Source organism: Chanodichthys erythropterus, chromosome 7 (assembly GCF_024489055.1).
Source record: "Chanodichthys erythropterus isolate Z2021 chromosome 7, ASM2448905v1, whole genome shotgun sequence".
NCBI lineage: Eukaryota > Metazoa > Chordata > Actinopteri > Cypriniformes > Xenocyprididae > Chanodichthys > Chanodichthys erythropterus.
This window is the reverse complement of record NC_090227.1, coordinates 32,161,961-32,182,504: the sequence shown is the minus strand read 5'-3', so window position 1 is coordinate 32,182,504 and position 20,544 is coordinate 32,161,961. Positions and strand designations below refer to the sequence as shown.

The window sequence follows — 20,544 nt, the reverse complement described above, 5'->3', positions numbered from 1 at the left end:
GATGACTGACTTCCATAGTATGGGTGGAAAAAATACCATGGAAGTCAATGGAGACCATCAACTGTTTGGTTACCAACATTCTTCAAAATATCATCTTTTAAGTTCAGCAAAAGAAAGAAATGAATACAGCTTTGGAACTTGAGGGTGAGTAAATGATAATTTTTGGGTGAACTGTCCCTTTAAGTTGGGTAAGAACCTTGCCAATTACTTACTATACATACAATCAATCATTAAAAGTTAAATAAGTGCTTTAAAAATGAATTAGTTACATCAATTATGGTTAACAAATACAATATTTTCTCTTTGCATGTTTAACAATATGTGATGCAGTAAAAGCAGCAGTGTTTTGGACTTTGATATGCGAGTCAAACTAAACCTCTTTATGTGTGTCACTGATAAATTAGGTCAATTTATAACATTCAAGTCAAATGTAAGTACAAAACAAAGGCATTCCACCATACGGACAAAAAGTCATTAATGATCACGTGTAGCTAAACATTTTTTTCACGTGTTTTTGAGCCATTTGTGTGAGATCTATAAGCTTCAGTGCACTAAACGAGGTTTCTAAAGGCTGAACTTTAAAGGGCCCTTCATACTGATCTATAAACAGCTCTTATTAGTTTCTGCTGAATCACAAACGATCAGCCTCTTTGTCTAGTGGGAGACCCGTAACGACCTCTGGGTGCTTTATAATCGTTTTCACAAAGGACTGTCCCTTTAAGCCTGGCGAGCTGCATACATGAACAGCATTTTTAAACATTTAAAATTATATAGAGGTTAAGAGACACATATAATCGTTTTAATTAACTGGATAAAATGATATTAAAACAAACTAGTAAGTGCAAATAACGTGAATGAACTACAATGACCACACTGCGAGGTTTACAAGTCACGCCGAGCGGATTGTGTTGTTGTTATTGTTAAGTTTGTTTGTTAAACCTTACCGAACAATCGCGTCGGACGTCCACACAAAGGCAGCAGCTAGCAGCAGACAGGCGATTCTCATGTTGGCGAGTCCTCAAGACCTGTTAACGCATCTGAGGAGTAGTATCTGTCTGTTAAGAGTGTTGTTGTGTGATCTGATATGTAGGACAAACGGCTGCAGTCAGCTGACGTGATGGTGCTGCTGAGCAACTTTTGCTCACCATCATGTGACGGAGCATTGAAGAACGTCGAGGCTGCGCTCGATTCTGCGCAATTAGTGTTTGAATAAAGGCATTTTTTTTTTTTTTTTTTTTTTTTTTTTTTTTGCAGCTTCTCTCTCTTTTTTATTAGTCAGAAATATACAATAATAAACATAAATGTACATATTAATGCACAGAAAATACATGACAGAGCGTACAAACCATTGATTCATTAATCAAAAACTGAATATTCTTTAAAAACATGACAAGCCTTCCTTGCTTTTTTATTTATAATGTTCTCCAAACTGGTGCAGTAGTCTTTTGTCTCCTGAAAAAAAAATGAATAAAATTTGGCTTGGATCCTGACCATTTCTTTTTGTGTATATGAAAATTCCCCAAAATAATAAACAGTTGTACAATACAATTAAAATTATTATTGTTATTATTTTCATTGGAATAATACATACATACAGTACAGTCCAAAAGTTTGGAACCACTAAGATTTTTAATGTTTTTAAAAGAAGTTTCGTCTGCTCACCAAGGCTACATTTATTTAATTAAAAATACAGTAAAAAACAATAATATTGTGAAATATTATTACAATTTAAAAAAAAAAAACTGTGTACTATTTAAATATATTTGACAAAGTAATTTATTCCTGTGATGCAAAGCTGAATTTTCAGCATCATTACTCCAGTCTTCAGTGTCACATGATCCTTCAGAAATCATTCTAATATGCTGATCTGCTGCTCAATAAACATTTATGATTATTTTCAATGTTGAAAACAGTTGTGTACTTTTTTTTCAGGATTCCTTGATGAATAGAAAGTTCAAAAGAACAGCATTTATCTGAAATACAAAGCTTCTGTAGCATTATACACTACCGTTCAAAAGTTTGGGGTCACTAAGAATTTTTATTTATTTTTTTTTTAAAGAAATTAAAGAAATGAATACTTTTATTCAGCAAGGATGCATTAAATCAATCAAAACTGGCAGTAAAGACATTTATAATGTTACATTTTACATTTATAAAGATTATATTTCAGATAAACACTGTTCTTTTGAACTTTCCGTTCATCAAATAATCCTGAAAAAAATATTGTACACAAATATTTTCAGCTTTGCCATCACAGGAATAAATTACTTTGTGAAATATATTAAAATAGAAAACAGTTATTTTAAATTGTAATAATATTTCACAATATTATTGTTTTTTATACTGTATTTTTAATTAAATAAATGTAGCCTTGGTGAGCAGACGAAACTTCTTTTAAAAACATAAAAAATCTTAGTGGTTCCAAACTTTTGGACTGTACTGTATATCAAAATAATTTAATTTAAATATGACATCTGTTTTCCTTCTAATGAAATTTTCCACATCCACCAAAAAAATCTTTTTGTATATACAATTACAAAACAGATGGACAATAGATTCTTTTTCCATTGAGCAAAAATCACATGAATAATCAATCTCTAAACCTCTCTAACACACTTTTAGCATTAACATTTTAAATGTATAACCTCTTTTACTTTATTATTTAAACAGTATGTTTCACAAATACACCAAGCTTTTTTCCAGTTTATATTCCTAAATACACCGGTCCACAATTGAATAAAGGCTCTGAGGAAATGTTTATTAGATACCGACGTGAGAAGATTAAACTAGGTGATTAATCTGACAACTCTTTGACCGAAATAATTAAATCAAACTAATCACATTTTAATTTGATCAAATATGTTAAATATGTTTACCTAAAAATAGTATATTAACTAAATATATCCGAATATAAGTATATTAGCAGGCTATGGTGAATACTTCATTTCATTTATACAATTTACATAGGCTACATATTTGCTATAGGGAGGACTAAAAGTGACACTTATGTAATAATGGAATAATCCTTGAAATAATTCAAATTTTTAAAAAAAAAAATTTAAAAATAAAATGGAACTAAATCACTTTTGACATGTTGACAGACATTAAAACTGTTTATTGTTATTTAAAATGTAGTTATTATTTTATTTTTACTGGAATTTAAAATGTACATCTAAAATGTATTTACTATTTAACTGAACTACATTTTAAAACATGAAGTAGATAAAACGCTTTAAAGGATTAGTTCACTTTCAAATTAAAATGTACTCACCCCCATGTCATCCAAGATGTTTGTGTCTTTCTTTCTTCAGTCGAAAAGAAATTAAGGTTTTTGATGAAAACTTTAAAGGATTTTTCTCCATATAGTGAACTTCAATGGAGCCCAAATGGTTGAAGGTCAAAATGACACTAAGTGTATTACTGCCCTCCACAGGTTAAAGTTTGAACTAATTGTTATATACTTGCACTAGCATATTGTATATGACAATTTAGTTCAAACTTTGACCTGTGGAGGGCAGTAATACACTTAGCAGCATCTACACTGCTGGAATTCAAATAGAGAAGAAGAATGAGCATTTACGGTTATTTTCATTTTTTTTTAAATGCGCAATGGTTTCTCTAGATAAGACACTTATTTCTCATCTGAGATCACTGTAAACTGTAATTTTGACCTTCAACCGTTTGGGCTCCATTGAAGTCCACTATGGAGAAAAATCCTGGAATGTTTTCATCAAAAACCTTAATTTCTTTTCGACTGAATAAAGAAAGACATGAACATCTTGGATGACATGGGGTGAGTAAATTATCAGGAAATTTTAATTTGAAAGTGAACTAATCCTTTAAATGTCAATTTATTGTTCAATTAAAAATGATTTATTAAAATATCATTTTATTTAACTTCATTTTTAAACATGAGTTAAATAAACAGTTTTAAATGTCTATTAATTTGTCCAAACGTGATTTATTTATTTCCATATTCATGTTTGAATTATTATATTAATAAATCTCAATTCCATTTTCAAATAAAACCCTCACAGATAAAAACTAAAAATACATTTAAAAAAATACATTTCTAATTAATGTAGGCTACACACATGATTGCGGAGAATAATACTTTCGTTTCCTCGATCTCGTACATCCCTAAAACGCTAAACCGTGAAATACTTGTGTGCTTTATCACGATTTCACTTTTCCCTTTTTTCAATAAAACGATACATAAGGTGGATTCAGCTTGACTGGGACACTTTCCAGCAATGTGTGTCTTCGCAGTTTCACCACTAGAGGTCAGTGTGATCTCGATAATGTTCTCTCTCCAGTCTGAGAACGTGCTGAAGGGCAATCCCGAAACTGACATGAGATTCCACAAATTTGCTAGAGTTTTTGTTTTTTTAACTTGTTCAGCATAACAGAATGCTGAAATATAAAACCGAAAGCCCTTTTATCACTTCTCACATCTAAACATGGGTGTCCTGAAGTAAATATGTAGCACTTTTCCCGGTCCAGTACCACCACTGAAATCACAACTCTATTACATAAGACCTACAGAAATCTATAGCTAAATGTTTATTTAAGCATTTAGTAGATGAGTCCTTGCTGTTGGTATATCCTTTTTATGCAGATTTTTCTGTGTAAAGATTGAACGTAGGCTACTCTATGTCTGTGGTTAGATTCCTTATTTTACAGATTCACATGGGTTAACTTTGGTTGTTTTTACATTCCAACATTATGAAACTCATGTCAGCTGATTTTCAAGCTGACTCATTCTTTGATTCGCAACTAAAACACAAACATTTGCAAAAGAGGTCATTTTATAGGTTTTGTTTGTTGGGCCCATCAGACACTTGATTTTAATGACATGTTGATTAATGATAACTATAAATGGGCACATTTTAGTTCATAACAGGATACTTTATAAAGTTATGGGCGACTATAACTGCAAGTATCCAGTTTCAGACTAAACACTGATTTTTTACTAGTTGATCTGTTTAGCTAGGCTTAGCAGATCTCTTGATGTCAGCTGTAGGTAAGTGGGTGTTTCTGGGTGATTCACATTGAAAATAACACTGTCACATGCATACGTTGACTGCAGTGAGGTATGAATGATTTCATCAGTCTGTTTTAGTGTTATACTGTATCAAAGTCCCTTTAAGACAAGTCATTTCACTCGGCGGCCATCTTTGAAACGCCTCTCGGGCATCCTCATGCCCTATCTCTTTGAATGGGGAAACATCAAATTCTCCAAAACTGTTCGCCAACCTTACGATTACATTTCATATTTGAAATCACCAATAAAATCTGACAACAGCTGTCTTATAAATGTTTTATCCAAACGCTCGAATCATGACAAAAAACTGCCATGTTTCAGAGGCGCGCGTCTGACTGTTTCTATAGAAACCGGTGCTTCTAACGGCTGCTGCAGTGACGCGATGACTTTACCAGTCGGCGATTGGCTCTTATTTAGAAGGCGGGACTTATTCCGCCATATTGCGCATTACACTTTCTCCCATTCAAAACAATACAAGTGACACGTCTTGTGTTATTCTATAGTCTTTGACTGTATGAACATCATGTGCATTTCGGTGCTGAAATAAATGAGCGAGGTGATAGCATTTTGTTCACATGAGCTTATGTTTATTTGACAACTGAGCTGCATAATTTCAAACAGCAAATGTGTAAAGCATTAAGGAAATGTGCAGCAGTCGCTCAGTTTATCCTTTAAAAAAATCCATAGATTTCTTCTACAACATGAACATTAAACATACAGCATATTCACAAACTATATACATCCACATGCCACTGTTTAGGCAAATGACAGTTGAGGCAAAGACACTATAGGGCCTATGAAATGTGTTACAATGCAGAAATAAATGGCAGCTGGTACATCACTGTTCCTATGCATTCATAAACCCAGGCTTTGAAAAATAAACACATTCAATGAAACTCCCATGATCTCCTGATCTATCCAATCTAAAAGGTCCGTTTACATGTTTATTCATGTCATGTTACAGTGCTCCACAACATTTGTACAATACACAGCATGACCCGTATGCATTTCGCTTTTACAAGGTCATGAATAGTGACAATGTTTGAGAAAAGGCAAAACACGTTTGATATAATCACATTTCTCTTACCTTACTTTTCAACAGACTAAAATGAGCCAGCTCACATGTTTGAATATGCTAGCTCAAGAGTATGATGTCATACATTTATAGATACATATATTCCAACACTTGCCTTTGTATTTAAGAAGATTTCCTTAAGAAAAACATACATCATAGTTTGAGTTCAAAGGGCATTGGCTTAAAAACGAAGAGTGAGGATTGTGTTATAGGAAACTGAGAAGGCAAGAAAAAGTGCACTTTACCTCTGGATTAAATAACTACTTTTATCAGAATATATACAGTACAAATCTACCAAAAGAACACAGATTACATTCAATATCAAAGTTCCATAAGGTGCTATAATACCTTGTACATTTTTGCTAGAGGTGACACAGGACAATGATGTCAGATTGTTGGCGAAGCACTCTCAGTGATGATTGACAGGTGATTGGTCCTGCCATTTTTATTTGGAGTGCTGATTTCCTTCACAAGTGATTCAGACTAATTGTTCGGGAGAGAGAGAGAGACGGGGGCTGCTGTAACATTACATCAGAGGATTGTTGCTCACACCGTTTGTCCAATTAAAATCGCTCAAAACATTTCGTCACCAGCCCTACCAGAGGAGCATCTCTGAAAAAATTAGTCCTGGCCCAAACTCTATGGTATGTTGAGGTATGTAGGTAACTCTTTAAAGCACTGAACACTGAAAAGAGCGAAATAGGACTGAAATCCAGTCATACTATAATAGAAAGTTATATCTGACAAATACTGCAGCAGTCACACCAGCCTGCTTGAGGTCAATATCAAACATTACATCCAAGAGTCCAATATGTGACTTCCATATCTTTAAAAAAAAAAAAACGCTCTGCTAGGATAAGTGCCGTACTTCAGCTTAAAGAAGATTTATATGTATTGCACTAAACTATATTTCTTCATCAAAAATTAAAAAAAAGACAACTACAACGACAACACAAAAAAAAAACAGAGCATAGTCTGAGATTTCACACATTTTCAGTCAATACTAATATGCCATTGGATGGCGAAACATAAAGGACTTAAAAGTCGCTGCTGTCAATTGGATTTTCATTCAAATATCTCAAGGAATCAGTGCAAAAGGCACTGGCTGTTACAACGTCCCCCATTCTCCCCTAAAAAAATGATTTGTCGTAAAATTTTGAGTCCTAATAAGAATTATAATAACGCAAACAAAACAAAAACAGAACAGCCTTTGCTTGGAAATCCATAGAAACACTATACTAAATACTCAATGACAATTAAATTAAGATAAACAGATAAATAGCAATTTTACAAGCAAACTAGTGTGCACTCAAAGGTCAAAAGATCAGCTTTATGTACCATCGTTTTCATTTCTTTGGGGCTGATGACCAGCATCATTCTCCGAGCCATGGTCCCCAGACATAGGAGAGGCCAGGTCGGCCTCGTTGGACAGGTCACCATCAGGAGACGGCGGCTCGTTATCTTTCGAGGATGCTGCATCAAATCCGGAGGTTTTATCGGCGGACGAACTGGGGAAAGCGATGGCAGCGGCGGCCGCAGCTGCAGTGGAAGCGTGCGTGGGAATCCCGGGGTAAAACCACGGGAACGGCGTGGTCAGCGCCGCCGCCGCCGCTGCTGGATACACCAACTTCTCCAAATGACTTTTATCAAACAAAGGCATGTACGATGCTGCTGCGGACGGGTTTATGAAGTAAAACGGCATGCAAAAGGGAGTTTGTTGTCCACCAACACCCGTCATTCCCATTAAAGAGTTCATAAGCGCCACGTCCGGTCGGGTGTTGGCGGAATCAGATGCGCCGTTCGCAGACCAGTTCAGTTTGGCTTTTTTGGTGACACGTTCGTCTCCGAACTCCTGCTTGATCTTAACTCCTTTCGCTGTGTCGCATCCTTTCTCGCATTTGCCATCGCCTTTCTCTGCCTCTCCTCCATATCCGCTGTCAGTGTCTGTGTCGTTCTCGTTAAGCTCGAGGTTCTGAGTCCTCTGGATGACAGGGACGCAGTTGGCTTGTGTATCTCTCTGCGCGTCCCGCTCTGGAGCATCGTCGCCTGGCAACTGCTGCTGCAGGATCCCTGCGCCCGGCTGGAACTGCGCGGAAACTTTGTGCAAGTGGTTGATGAGTCGCGTGCACCTCTGCTCACGCGCCGTCCAGTTCTCCACCTTGTTCAGATACTGCAGGACTTCTTTGGCACATGCTTGAAAGCCAGAGTGGAACGCGTCTAAGTCAGCCTGGAGGGAGGACTTTAATGATCGCTCTCCTGTCATAAAACAAAGACAAAGTCCTGTCATATACAACAGAAAAATGACAGAGAGATAGAAATATACTGTACATAGATTAAAAAGGACAGATAGATAGATTTCTCAAATTGCATTGTGTGGGTTGCATATTATGTAATTTACCATTCTGCAAAGCGATGATCTTCTGGTGCTGTTGCTCTGTGACAGCTGTCAAAGCGTTCAAATGCTTCAGCGTCAGTTCAAGAACTACTGCTTTTTCCAAGTGACCTAGAGTCTGTAAGACAATACGAACATTTATAGGATTTCCCTACTTTCTTGCTTTCCCTATGAGAGTAATATACATTTACGAAACACATTTTAACAAGACTAAACAAAATTCAGGTGACTTTACCGTAAGTTTGAGATGTTCGGGTAATAAATCCTTCAGCTGCCCGATACATTCATTTATTCGGTCCCTCCTCTTTTTCTCGATCAGTCTGTGTGGTAACTTGTACGCGTCCTGCGAATGGGAAGTAGCAGCCATTTCAAAAAGTTCTTAAAGTTAATAATTCTCACTCAAATCCTTTAATACGAGGTGTTACGTGAACTTGAAGGACATCACGTTTCCATCACGGGTCCACAGTTTGCTTACCTTTCCTTCCTCTCTCTTCATCCCTCTTTTGGATTTGCACATGTAGAGAGACGAATATTCAACCCTATAAAAAGAAAACACTCATTTTAACCTCAATACACTTTTAAAAAACAACAACAATAGCAATACTTGCGTTAATTTTAAAACAAAACAAAACATCCGAGCATAAAATTACCCCAAGAAATCCGCGTGATCCAGAAACTGTCTGCCCTGCATTCTCGGTATTCTTTCATCCATAACTTTGTCCCACTTTCTTGTGTGCTTCTTTTACAATCAGGTTTCGTTAATCCAGTATCAGCGGAGCGGCAGTGCGTTGTGTCCGGTATCGCGCAGAACCTCTGAATGATGATGTGTGTGCGCGCTCGCCTGAGCTGCCACTTTGCCCAGCACTCTCGCGCACTCATTCTGCTCGTGGCGACTACCGCGCACGCGCGCCTCCACCAGGCAGGAACCGCGCGCACACTCACGTGTAAACTGCACCAGCTCGAGAGTCTGGGAATTAAATGGGTTTGAAAGTTGTCAGTTCATTGCTGAATAGACTCTGAAAATTAAACCACAGCATATCGCTCCAAACTCAAAGCATTAAAATATTAGTATTTTAAGTCGCAAAAATAATATCTGCACATCTAAATATGAAATAGGCTACCAGAATATTTCATATAGGCAATTATTTAAATGAATACATAGGCTTAAACATTTATTGTTTCTTTCTATGCCTATATAAAATTATTAACTTTAAGTAAACAAACACTTAAAGGCACATTTATGTACTTGGCTAAATGCCTTCATATAGGCTGTTTATCAGGTTTGCCAAATATAGTTATGACTATTTTGTCTTTTTTTTTTTTCGAAATACATAATTAAATCATCAAATTCTTCTTCTTTTCCTCAGTAAGTATATTTATTAGTAATATTTTAAATACATATTTTTAAAGATTTGCAAATAGACAGTTAAGATCGTCTGGTATATTTTAAATTTGTTTGTTTTTTTATAATAACAAACTGATATGGAAATATTTGTAGATAATCATAATCATAAATATTTCCAACTTCATAATGGGAACTTTTCTAGAGTTCTGTGCATCATGTTTACCTTGAATTGACATCTACTGAGATTGCTTTGCTTAAAGGCCTACATGCTATCTGAGATGAGGTGTGACATAACACAACAACACATATATTGAATAAGCTCTCAATATAGTGTGGCTGAAAATAGACTACATTCTGTCAATAACCAGCCTTCAGAACATTTCAGCGGATGAACCCATTAGGTTATAAATCAGAACATGAAATATAAAATGAAGAGGTGAATTCAGACGTATAAGAAACGTGTCCTGCATGTAGTTAATGAATCTCCATAATTAACACAAAGTGAAATGAACACGTAGCATATCTGCAGTCTCTCATAATATTCATAAGAGATTAACTGTAACCCGCTCACATGCCCGCGGGTCACGTAACTTCATCAAAATCATGTGACTGACTCCAGGCTGTTATGAATAGATTACACAGTGTGTTGCAGGAGGCTGGCAGGACTCAAACACTCGCCCACATGTTTGCCAGTGACAAGAATTGTTTCTGCTCTGTGAGATCCCTGTTTCCTGTTTAGTTTCAGGGAGACTGGCAGTTGTCGTGTGTTGGAGTCCCCCCTTTATGTCTCCCCTCTCCTTTCCTACCCTCCCTCCTTTCCGTCTCCTTTCCTGTGCTCTATATGTGGCTCTTGTGGAATCTGCTCCAAATGTTTTCCATATTAGTTCAGAGCCCTTTCTGATTCCGAATAGCGGCACCCGAGCAGGGATCGCGTAGGAAGAGAAGCCTCCAGTGAGGAGGGAGGGGAAGGGAAGGGCAGGGCAAGCGGGCGGCATGCAGTGCGAAGGAACAGTCTAGCTATAGAGAGCAAAAGAAACGACAGGCGAGAAAGAAAAAGAAGGACAAACAGCTAGAGGGCGAGAGCAAGAACATCCAGTCAGCCACAAAGGAAGATTAAGAATCTCAGCACGAGACAGGAGGAATTATGGGGTCGGGGACGAGTCCGAAGGGGTCAGCTGGAGGAAGCAATGCAGCCCCTGGCAATGAGAAGAAGGGACAAGCAAAACCTGGTGGCCCAGTGCTGGAGGAAGCCCAAACATGTTGTGGCTGCCGCTTTCCTTTGGTGGTCGCTCTGTTACAGCTTCTGCTGGGCATCGCAGTAGCAGGCGTGGCCTTCCTCATGATCACCATTAGCCCCTCTCTGCTGGCCAGGGAGACGCCCCATTGGGCCGGCATCATTGTAAGCTTCCTTTTGCTCTTCATCAACCTCTCCCTCAGCTCCCAGCATGCCTTGTTTACTCTTTCATGCATGAGGCCGTCACATCGGATTCATTGGCCACACAGCCTTATATACTGTACATAAGCATAGCATACCATACAATAAGTATGCTGTTAAAGAGAGCATGTATGCATCTAAGTACAAAAATAACATACTAATAATCACACTCACACCGCAAGCCTTAGGGCTCGTTCACACAGAACGCGTCTTTGTGTCTAAAACGCTTTTGAGACATCATGCAATAACGGAAATAATAGAAATAGGTAAACAGCTGAATAGATAGATACTATTTTTGACATGGAAAAAAAGAAAATAATCACACTGGCTATGGCCTCCTCCGCCATGTTGCCATCAAATTAAACAGTTGCCATGCCAACTCGTTACTGTAAACAGAAGCTCGCAATGCTTGCCCCGCCTCTGAGTTCTTCTGATTGATCCTCTGTTTTGGAACTGACATTGATGAGCGTGTAAAAGTTGAAATTCTTGTGGCACTCAAGTGCAAAATACACAAAATGTGAGCATGCCGGCCAACACATCCATCTAGCACGTGTTTACATTGAAAAACAATGGAAAAGTAGCGCATGTGTGAACGGTAAAAGTAGCGCATGTGTGAACCCCTTAGTGTTCAATTTAGAGTTATTGCTCAGATCTGATTTGTTTTGTTTGGCTGTTCACATTGTTTACTAAAATGTGTTCAAGTGTGAACTGATCCTGATCCTGAATTGAATCGCATGCGCAAAAGACCAGATACAGCACGGTGTCATACAGGAAGGCCAATGAACTCAGTGTTATGCTTTCATTTCTCAAGTTGATGCACAGGCGACAAAGGGGACAAAGACAAGCATGAGGAGACTGTTCAGACTGACATCGCACTGCAAATCTGATTTAGGACCACATATGGAAGTGCCTCAAATCAGAATCGAAAAGATCAGCCATGTGCTTTGTGCTGTTCACACTGTTATGAAAAAAAGTCACATATTTTACACAAAATTGGAAAGTTTTAATGTAATCCTGAGTTTAGATTCACCACTGAGAGATTTTCATGAAATTTTGCTTGTTCAGCAGTGTTCATGCTTCTTACCTTTGCTCAGAGAAGTATTCAGTCGCAGAAGCCTATAATGAAAAATAGATTTAAATTTAAGAACAATTCGGGTTCCTCAGCTAAATGAATCTAAAAATACAACAGTTTGTTTGAGAATCACAAGAAAGTAAGATCAAACTGTACCTTTATAAATAGCAAACAGTTCTTCAAAAGATTCAAGTCAGCTCAAAGCAATCCTTGAGTTCAGACATAGTGAGGTCACGTAGACCATATGACAAACATAACAGGACAATAACATTGCATGCATCAGTTTTGACATGACATTAATATTATAGAACGTTTTTTTTTTCTAATTTAACTAGATTATTGTGTAGTTTCAACATTTTATGAAATTAAACAAGTAAGCAATGCATTTGTTACAGTATTAATATTTGTTCAATGTAAAAATACAAGTGTTTCTTTTTAGTTCATGTTAGCTCAGGTCCAAAATTAACATTAAATAAGATTAATGAATGCTTTAGAAGTATTTTAGGTCATGTTAAAGGTGCACTAGATTCAAAAATTGAATTTACCTTGGCATAGTTGAATAACAAGAGTTCAGTACATCGAAATGACATACAGTGAGTATCAAACTCCATTGTTTCCTCCTTCTTATATAAATCTCATTTGTTTAAAAGACCTCCAAAGAACAGCCGAATCTCAACATAATACCAACTGTTAGGTAACTGTCGGGGTGTACGCCCCCAATATTTGCATATGCCAGCCCATGTTCCCAACATTATGAAAGGCATTACACAAGGGCAGGCAGTATTAACGTCTGGATCTGTGCACAGCTGAATCATCAGACTAGGTAAGCAAGCAAGGACAATAGCAAAAAATGACAGATGGAGCAATGATAACATGATATTTTTAGTGATATTTGTAAATTGTCTTTCTAAATGTTTCGTTAGCATGTTGCTAATGTACTGTTAAATGTGGTTAAAGTTACCATCGTTTCTTACTGTATTCACAGAGACAAGGGCCGTCGCTATTTTCATTTTTAAACACTTGCAGTCTGTATAATTCATAAACACAACTTCATTCTTTATAAATCTCTCCAACAGTGTAGCATTAGCCGTTAGCCACGGAGCACAACCTCAAACTCATTCAGAATCAAATGTAAACATCCAAATAAAGACTGTACTTACACGATTAGACATGCTGCATCACGAACACTTTGTAAAGATCCATTTTGAGGGTTATATTAGCTGTTTGAACTTTTTTTATGTTGTTTAAGGCAAGCGCGAGCTCCGTGGGCGGGGAGCTTCAGCATTTAAAGGGCCACATACCCTGAATCGGCTCATTTATAATGATGCCCCAAAATAGGCAGTTAAAAAAATGAATTAATAAAAATCTATGGAGTATTTTGAGCTGAAACTTCACAGACACATTCAGGGGACACCTTAGACTTATATTACATCTTTTAATAAAAGTTCTAGGGCACCTTTAACTAATGTGGTTAACTTATGTTAACAATAGAACCTTATTGTAAAGTGTTACCAACTTTGCTTTTTGTTGATAAAAATGACTCGATAAATTTCTATTCAAATTGCAATTTTACATTCTGTTTGCTACCTCAATTCAAATAAAGGAATCGAAATGAAAATTAAAAAGCATTCTCTGTTCAATTCTGAATGCCACACAACCCCCACATACAACTCTTTTATCGTGTAAAACATTAGCTAACGTGGCAATAAAACATAAATCGATGTCTTTATGAGACGGCTATGTTGAATACACAAATTCAGAATGATGAACGCACATGCTTTTATTGGAGCAATATAGATCAGAGAACTTCTCTGGCATCTCGAGTTTAGGCCTCACGAGACCAGTGCTGCTGTTCCAGGAGAAAAACGCTGAGGTCACCAAGACCTCTCTGCCTCAGAACCCGGGAAAAACAATCAAATTAGATACCACACGTTAGTCACAAGACTCCAATCACGCTGAGAAAAAATGGGGAAAACACAGAGAGAGAAAGAGAGACAGAGAAGAAAAGAGTGAGATAAAAAGCGTGAGAGATAAAGATATCTCGGAGGGTGGGGAGGGGTCAAGCTATTCAATTTGCAGCAGCAGTCAATATATTATCAGATGACAGCTCAATGCTGAGTTGCACAATGCTGATTACAATAAGGGTTATGGTTGGCTCATGACAAGCCTGGCACACACAGAAAACTTAGGAGCTCTGCTGCACTGCAAATAAGATTAGATCAATCCAGTAGACTGGTATGCGTTCATGGCAACAATGACAACATTTTTCGGCAATAGACTGTGAAATGCACGTGATAACGGCGATCCACACTCCAACTCACTTAGCATGTTTGATGGTTTATACTGTATATGGTACATGAGTGACAAATCTATTAAAAATTCTCTACTGTATTTTGGTGTTTTGCAGATGTGTGTGGTGTCTCTGCTGGGATTCATCCTCTTCTGCATCACCAGAGTGCCTGATGAGAGAGCATCGGTTCAATTTATCATAAAGGTGAAAAATAAATGCAGTTTTTGGATAAATTACAATTGCCCCTCATATGTAAATACATTTCAAATGGACTTTAAAACCCACAAAGGTGCATTCTTGTTCTGAGAGCAAGGGACTTCTATGATAAAATGTACTGGCTATCTAGCAACAGGTCTAGAATTAAACAAAATCGACATATCGTCGTATTTGAACTGAAAAATTATTTAATCACATAATGATCATTTACTTACCACCATGTCATTCCAACACACTATTATTTTATTTCTTCCATGAAACTGTCCAAGTAGCTCTTTGCCATTCACTCTTAAATAAAATAAATAAAGGTTCTTTATTGGTATTGATGATTCCATGAAGAACATCTAACAACCATGGAACCTTTCCAATGCACAAAAAGGTTCCTTATAATGGAAAAGGTTCTTTGGGTTGTTAAAATGTGACCACAAAACCACTCATAAGGGTCAATTTTTTTAAATTAAGATTTATACATCACCTGAAAGCTGAATAAATACGCTTTCAATTGATGTATGATTATATATTTGGCTGAGATACAACTATTTGAAAATCTGGAATCTGAGGGTGCAAAAAAATAAAACTATTGAGAAAATTGCCTTTAAATTAAGTCCTTAGCAATGCATATCCACTCACAAAAGTAAATTTTTTATATATTGACGGTAGGAAATTTACAAAATATCTTCATGGGACATGATCTTTACTTAATATCTCAATATTTTTTGGCATTAACGAAAAATCGATAATTTTGTCCCATACAATGTATTGTTGGCTATTGCTACAAATACACCTGTGCAACCTATGACTGGTTTTGTGGACCAGGGTAACAAATGTTCTTTTAAGATCTAGGAAACCTAAAATGGTTCTTCTATGAATCACAAAAAAAAAAAAAAAAAAAACCCTTTTGGAACCTTTATTTGTTGAAAGTGATTTTAAATGTCTCAAAAGACAAAAAAACACCATTTTAGTATTATAAAAGCAGACCATTACTTATAAAGCTCTATATAAGTCTTTGAATTATGAATTAGCAATCTTTGAGTCAGTTGTTTTTACGATTTTGTCTTTACGATTTCAGTTGTTATTTATGACTTACGCTGAGTCATGACTTGATAATCATAAAATGGATAAAAATGATTAAAAAATGGAAGCTGAGTTAAGGCGGCTCTGTGCCTCCTCAAAATTCAGTCTTCTATGCCACATAGAAGCCAAACTAAATTGTGCCTGCTCTGACCCACCTCAGCCCCTTGTTTCAAAGTATACAGTTATATTTTCTGAGTAAAGCATATATGGCACCTCTGAGCAGCATTAAACAGTGTGTAAAAACACCTTGATGCCACTTCAGAAGTACCTCTGTGCCTTTGCAGTGTAAATTTGGCATTGGAAATGAGTTGGATTTCTCATCACAATTCTGAACAATCTACCTTAAATACACTCTTAAAAATGAAAGATTCTTTATTAGCCTGTGTGGTTCCTTTAACATTCTATTGAAACTTCAGACTGTTAACATTTTCTTTACCCTAAGATGGTTCACTTAGGGTGAACTGTTCACTGAATAAAATCTTTTGTGTTTAAGAAATACGAGGCATGAGAAAGAAAGTATGGCATGAGTGTGTTAATGACAAAATCAAAATTTTGAGGTGAACTGTTCCTTTAGTTAGGCATATTTTTAATATTTAATGGACCATTGACATTGGCAGTAACATTCCTGAGTCATCAAGACAGAGCACTGAGCTGGTTTTAAATGAACAAGTACAGGCATTTTAGTCTATTAAAATCTTATTTCCATCGCCCTGCCTTAATCGTCACAAATGACAGCAATTGCTCTCCCACTTCCACCCAGCTCCTGTACTTCTTCCTGTGCACGATGGGGCTGGTCATTTCGGTAGTGGTCATCGCCTTCCAGTGCTACCATTACGCCCTGACTAACAGCTACCAGTGCACGGAAATGATGGAGGATTGTATGTGCACCCTGGACCCCGATGACCCCATCGCCCGCACTTTCACCTACAGAGGTGTGACAGACTGCAGTGCCATCATCAGCACTCTACCCATGTATTACCTTCTGCAGATGGTGCTGAACCTGGCTCAAGCCATCATCTGCCTGGTGGGGGCCTTCCTGATATGGAAGCACAGGTACCAGGTGTTTTTCGCTGGGCTACAGACGGGATCTCCTTCTGCACAGGATTGGCAGAAAGTTTAGAGCACCGAGAGATTTCTGTCGAGAAGTAAACATGTGGAGCGTGGGAGTGTTTGTGCCTTTAGGGAAGAAACTGTTTGCTGCAATATCTGTCCCAATGGGAGTTTTCTGTCATGTGACCTTTTATCAAAGCAGTTGAATGAGTCTGTGTTTGTATTGCCATATTATAATATTTTGGAAAGTTTTATGCAATTTTTAGAGTTATTGTATTTTTCTACATTGGCTGTTTGAAAAAAAAAGTTCACTGCTGCCAAGGAGAGTATTTTTATCTATGACGCAAAATGAGATTGTTTACGCAAAATTGTTGTTACTATTGTGGTAATGCCATGGATAAGAATTCATTTAATTGCCAGTATTAAATTTGGCTTAGTCAAAAAACAAAACACCTTGAAATGCAATCATTTGCACAAGCTTCACCTTTCACATGCATTTTCTAACTTCATACTTTTCTAAGTTTCTAAGTTTCGCTCATTGTTTCCGAGACAAAAATCCAGGTTGTTCCATCCCCATTGGCAGAAGAATATTAAAAAAAAAAATCTATGCAAAACAGATTTTAAATTAAATAATATTTTGTATTTTTACATTTAAAAATTATGCCAAACAAAAAATATATATATATATATATATATATATATATATATATATATATATATATATATATATATATATATATATATATATATATATATATATATATATATATATATATATATATATATATATAACTATCAGTTACATTAACAGTCATGGCCCAAAATTTTGATAAATATTGTCTTATTATATAGTTTTATATATCGAAAGAGGTGTAAATTAAGCCATATTACATACTCTGACTTGAGCATATACACAGATGCAACACTTCACATTTCAACATGATTAAAGATAAAAGACAAACATACCAAATCATATATACAGTACTGCTTTAACTGAAAGGATTAGTTCACATTCAAATGACAATTAGCCCAAGCTTTACTCATTATTAGCTCATATTTTACACAAAATACTTTATAATTTACTCAAAATTAGCCCAGGCTATACAAGCCATTCTAGGTGTATAGGACTTTCTTCTTTCTGACACAATCAGAGATATTTTAATAAAAATATAATGGCAGTGAACAGGGGTCACGACTCTGAAGAAAGTGCCTCCATCCACATCCATCCATCATAAACATATTCCAAACGGCTCCAGGGGGTTAATAAAGGCCTTCTGAAGCAAAGCGATGCAAAAAAAAATCCATATTTAACAAGCTATGAAGTAAAATATCTAGCTTCCGCTATCCATATTCAGTGAAGAAAGTGTAAAACTCCTGCAGTTCAAAAATCTTACGCTACGTGCTACGCCTTCCCTATTCAACTTACGGAAAAGAATGTAACTGACGCAATGCCAGTTTACACTTTCTTCGTAACTTGAATTCGGAAGGCGGTCTGGCGGAAACTAGATAATTCACTTCATAACTTGTTAACCCTTAAATGCATGACTGTTTCGCCAATCATTCTTACATATTCGGGTCTTTTTCGACCCGGGTCAATATCTAACACTGAAGGATCTCTACCTGTCACGATAATATAAAACTCCTCTGATATTAGAATAACTATTACAGAAGAATAAAATAAAGCATATTTTGTTACCTTTTGGAGCTTGAAAGGGCTCAATTTGAGCAATGTTTTATGTCATCATCACTGTCCTCATCAGAGCTCATTTCCCAGTAAATTCAGCAAATAATAGGCTAGTTTTATGTTTGAGTTCACGAATATGAGCCCATTCGCGATCTCAAACTTATTCTCAAAACTATATAATTTTCAACATCTTCAAAATCAATATTTCGTTCGTTAACAGCTTCACCAGATCAATCCAGTAACAGTTACAGTCATATTTGATTGCGTTCAGTACTTGCTCTGCAGTAAATCGCTGAGCCATTTCATGTTTTTCTTATTATTTTGTTTTCGGTCTGAATGAGTCGTCATTTCAGCATTGTATATCAGACATTGCCACCTTGTGGAATAAAGGTGAATTGCACTTATTTCATCATCTAAGATTCAATTATTGTTGTGCAGAAAAAAATATATGTACACTCATACACACCTCGGGTCGTTAGCGACCCTATACAATTTTTTACAAAAAATGAATACAAAAATAGCCATTCTTTTATAATTTTATGATTTTTTTCTTGTTATATTCTTTATAATGAATTGATTGATGAATACCAAGAAGGTTGATGTCTAACTTTAAAAAATTAACGAGGAGGAGGGTAGGGAATGACGTCCCGGGTCACTAAAGACCCGAGGTATGCATTTAAGGGTTAAATATAGATATTTTTTTACACAAACGCATCGCTTTGCTTCAGAAGGCCTTTATTTACCTCCCCAGAGCCGCGTGGAGTACGTTTATGATGGATGGATGTGAATGGAGACACTTTCACTGCCATTATAAAGCTCGGATTTGTCAGGATATTTATTAAAATATCTTTGATTGTGTTCATCAGAAAGAAGAAAGTCATATACACCTAGGATGGCTTGAGTGTGAGTAAAGCTTGGGGTAATTTTAATTTGAAAGTGAACTTAAAAAAAAAAGCACAGTGTATACAGCAGTCAGAAATGAAAGTGATGAGGCTGGACAGGCTTATGGACTGAAGTCAGAGCAGCAGTGAACAGCAGCCAGTCAGAGATTGAGGGGATGGGGGATTAAAGGGGTACTTTGACAAACAGCATGTCACTGCCTCCAGATACAGAAGGGTAAATGGTGTTTAACCTTTTTTATTTTACACAGGTCTATTGCATATTTATGGCAAGGTGATAATTGAGCGAAACTTGATAATCAATCCAAAAAAGCTCAGTCTGTACTCATTAACTCATTGACAAAGAAACTTGTAAGCAAATTAAAACGACTGAGTGATTTGAACACTGCCAACAGGAAGAGAGCTGCCTGAGGTGTTAAAAGAGTCTGTTGCTTTAAAGAGACCTTCAGTCTGGTGTTTGGATGAGATGCAACATGATGCTTCGGCATAGAAAAAAAAAAAAACATCCATAAATGTAAGCTTTGTATGACTCATCTTTCCTTTGAGCTGATTTCTAATAAAAGGCATTTACATAACCCTCTCTCCTTCATCATCCGATTGCATGTCCTTTAAAGATGATTAACTGAGTTTCATACTTATGTGTTTCTCTCACCTTCCCAAACAAACTGAAATATGCTATCATTGGATCGCATCCACAAATTCAAGAATGAGTTAATCTAAAAAAAAACAAAACAATAATGTATTAAAAGTTCTATTTTAATATATGTTCAGTTGCTGTGTTGGCAAAGCTGAATTTTCAGCATCATTACTCCAGACTTTATATAAGTATAGTATACTGTACTGATTTGGTGCTCAAGAAACATTTCCTGTTTTCACTGTCGAAAACAGTTGTGCTGCTTAATATTTTTATAGAAACCTTGATACATTTTTTTTTTTTTCATAATTCTTTGCAAATCTTTTCTAACATT

The 20,544-nt window shown here is 36.4% G+C and overlaps 3 protein-coding genes across 3 annotated transcripts in view; 1 reads left to right on the top strand and 2 right to left on the bottom strand.

Moving 5' to 3' along the window:
- ctsd (cathepsin D) overlaps positions 1–1,112 on the bottom strand; it is an 8,351-nt gene extending 7,239 nt beyond the window's left edge. Inside the window, exon 1 of the mRNA XM_067390233.1 lies at positions 945–1,112. Coding sequence (XP_067246334.1) covers positions 945–1,006 — 62 coding nt within the window. The 5' untranslated portion in view covers positions 1,007–1,112. The remainder of the gene's footprint in view (positions 1–944) is intronic.
- Positions 1,113–5,619: 4,507 nt separating this feature from the next.
- Positions 5,620–9,397, bottom strand: bhlhe41 (basic helix-loop-helix family, member e41). Its single transcript, XM_067390231.1, has 5 exons — positions 9,162–9,397; positions 8,987–9,050; positions 8,747–8,854; positions 8,518–8,629; positions 5,620–8,375 (listed from the first exon to the last, which is right to left on the bottom strand). The coding sequence occupies exons 1-5, from the start codon at positions 9,221–9,223 to the stop codon at positions 7,450–7,452; spliced, it is 1,272 nt and encodes a 423-aa protein (XP_067246332.1). The 5' UTR covers positions 9,224–9,397; the 3' UTR covers positions 5,620–7,449.
- Positions 9,398–10,784: 1,387 nt separating this feature from the next.
- On the top strand, positions 10,785–17,683 carry sspn (sarcospan (Kras oncogene-associated gene)). Its single transcript, XM_067390232.1, has 3 exons — positions 10,785–11,255; positions 14,771–14,857; positions 16,704–17,683. The coding sequence occupies exons 1-3, from the start codon at positions 11,001–11,003 to the stop codon at positions 17,061–17,063; spliced, it is 702 nt and encodes a 233-aa protein (XP_067246333.1). The 5' UTR covers positions 10,785–11,000; the 3' UTR covers positions 17,064–17,683.
- Positions 17,684–20,544: the final 2,861 nt, after the last annotated feature.

Excerpts from the sequence above, each read along its gene's own strand:
- sspn (XM_067390232.1), top strand. The coding sequence starts at position 11,001 with ATGGGGTCGGGGACGAGTCCGAAGGGGTCAGCTGGAGGAAGCAATGCA. Across the intron at positions 11,256-14,770 it reads CCCATTGGGCCGGCATCATT|ATGTGTGTGGTGTCTCTGCT; the intron begins GTAAGCTTCCTT and ends GGTGTTTTGCAG. Across the intron at positions 14,858-16,703 it reads CGGTTCAATTTATCATAAAG|CTCCTGTACTTCTTCCTGTG; the intron begins GTGAAAAATAAA and ends ACTTCCACCCAG.
- bhlhe41 (XM_067390231.1), bottom strand. The coding sequence starts at position 9,223 with ATGGATGAAAGAATACCGAGAATGCAGGGCAGACAGTTTCTGGATCAC. Across the intron at positions 9,051-9,161 it reads GATCACGCGGATTTCTTGGG|GGTTGAATATTCGTCTCTCT; the intron begins GTAATTTTATGC and ends TTCTTTTTATAG. Across the intron at positions 8,630-8,746 it reads CCGAACATCTCAAACTTACG|ACTCTAGGTCACTTGGAAAA; the intron begins GTAAAGTCACCT and ends ATTGTCTTACAG.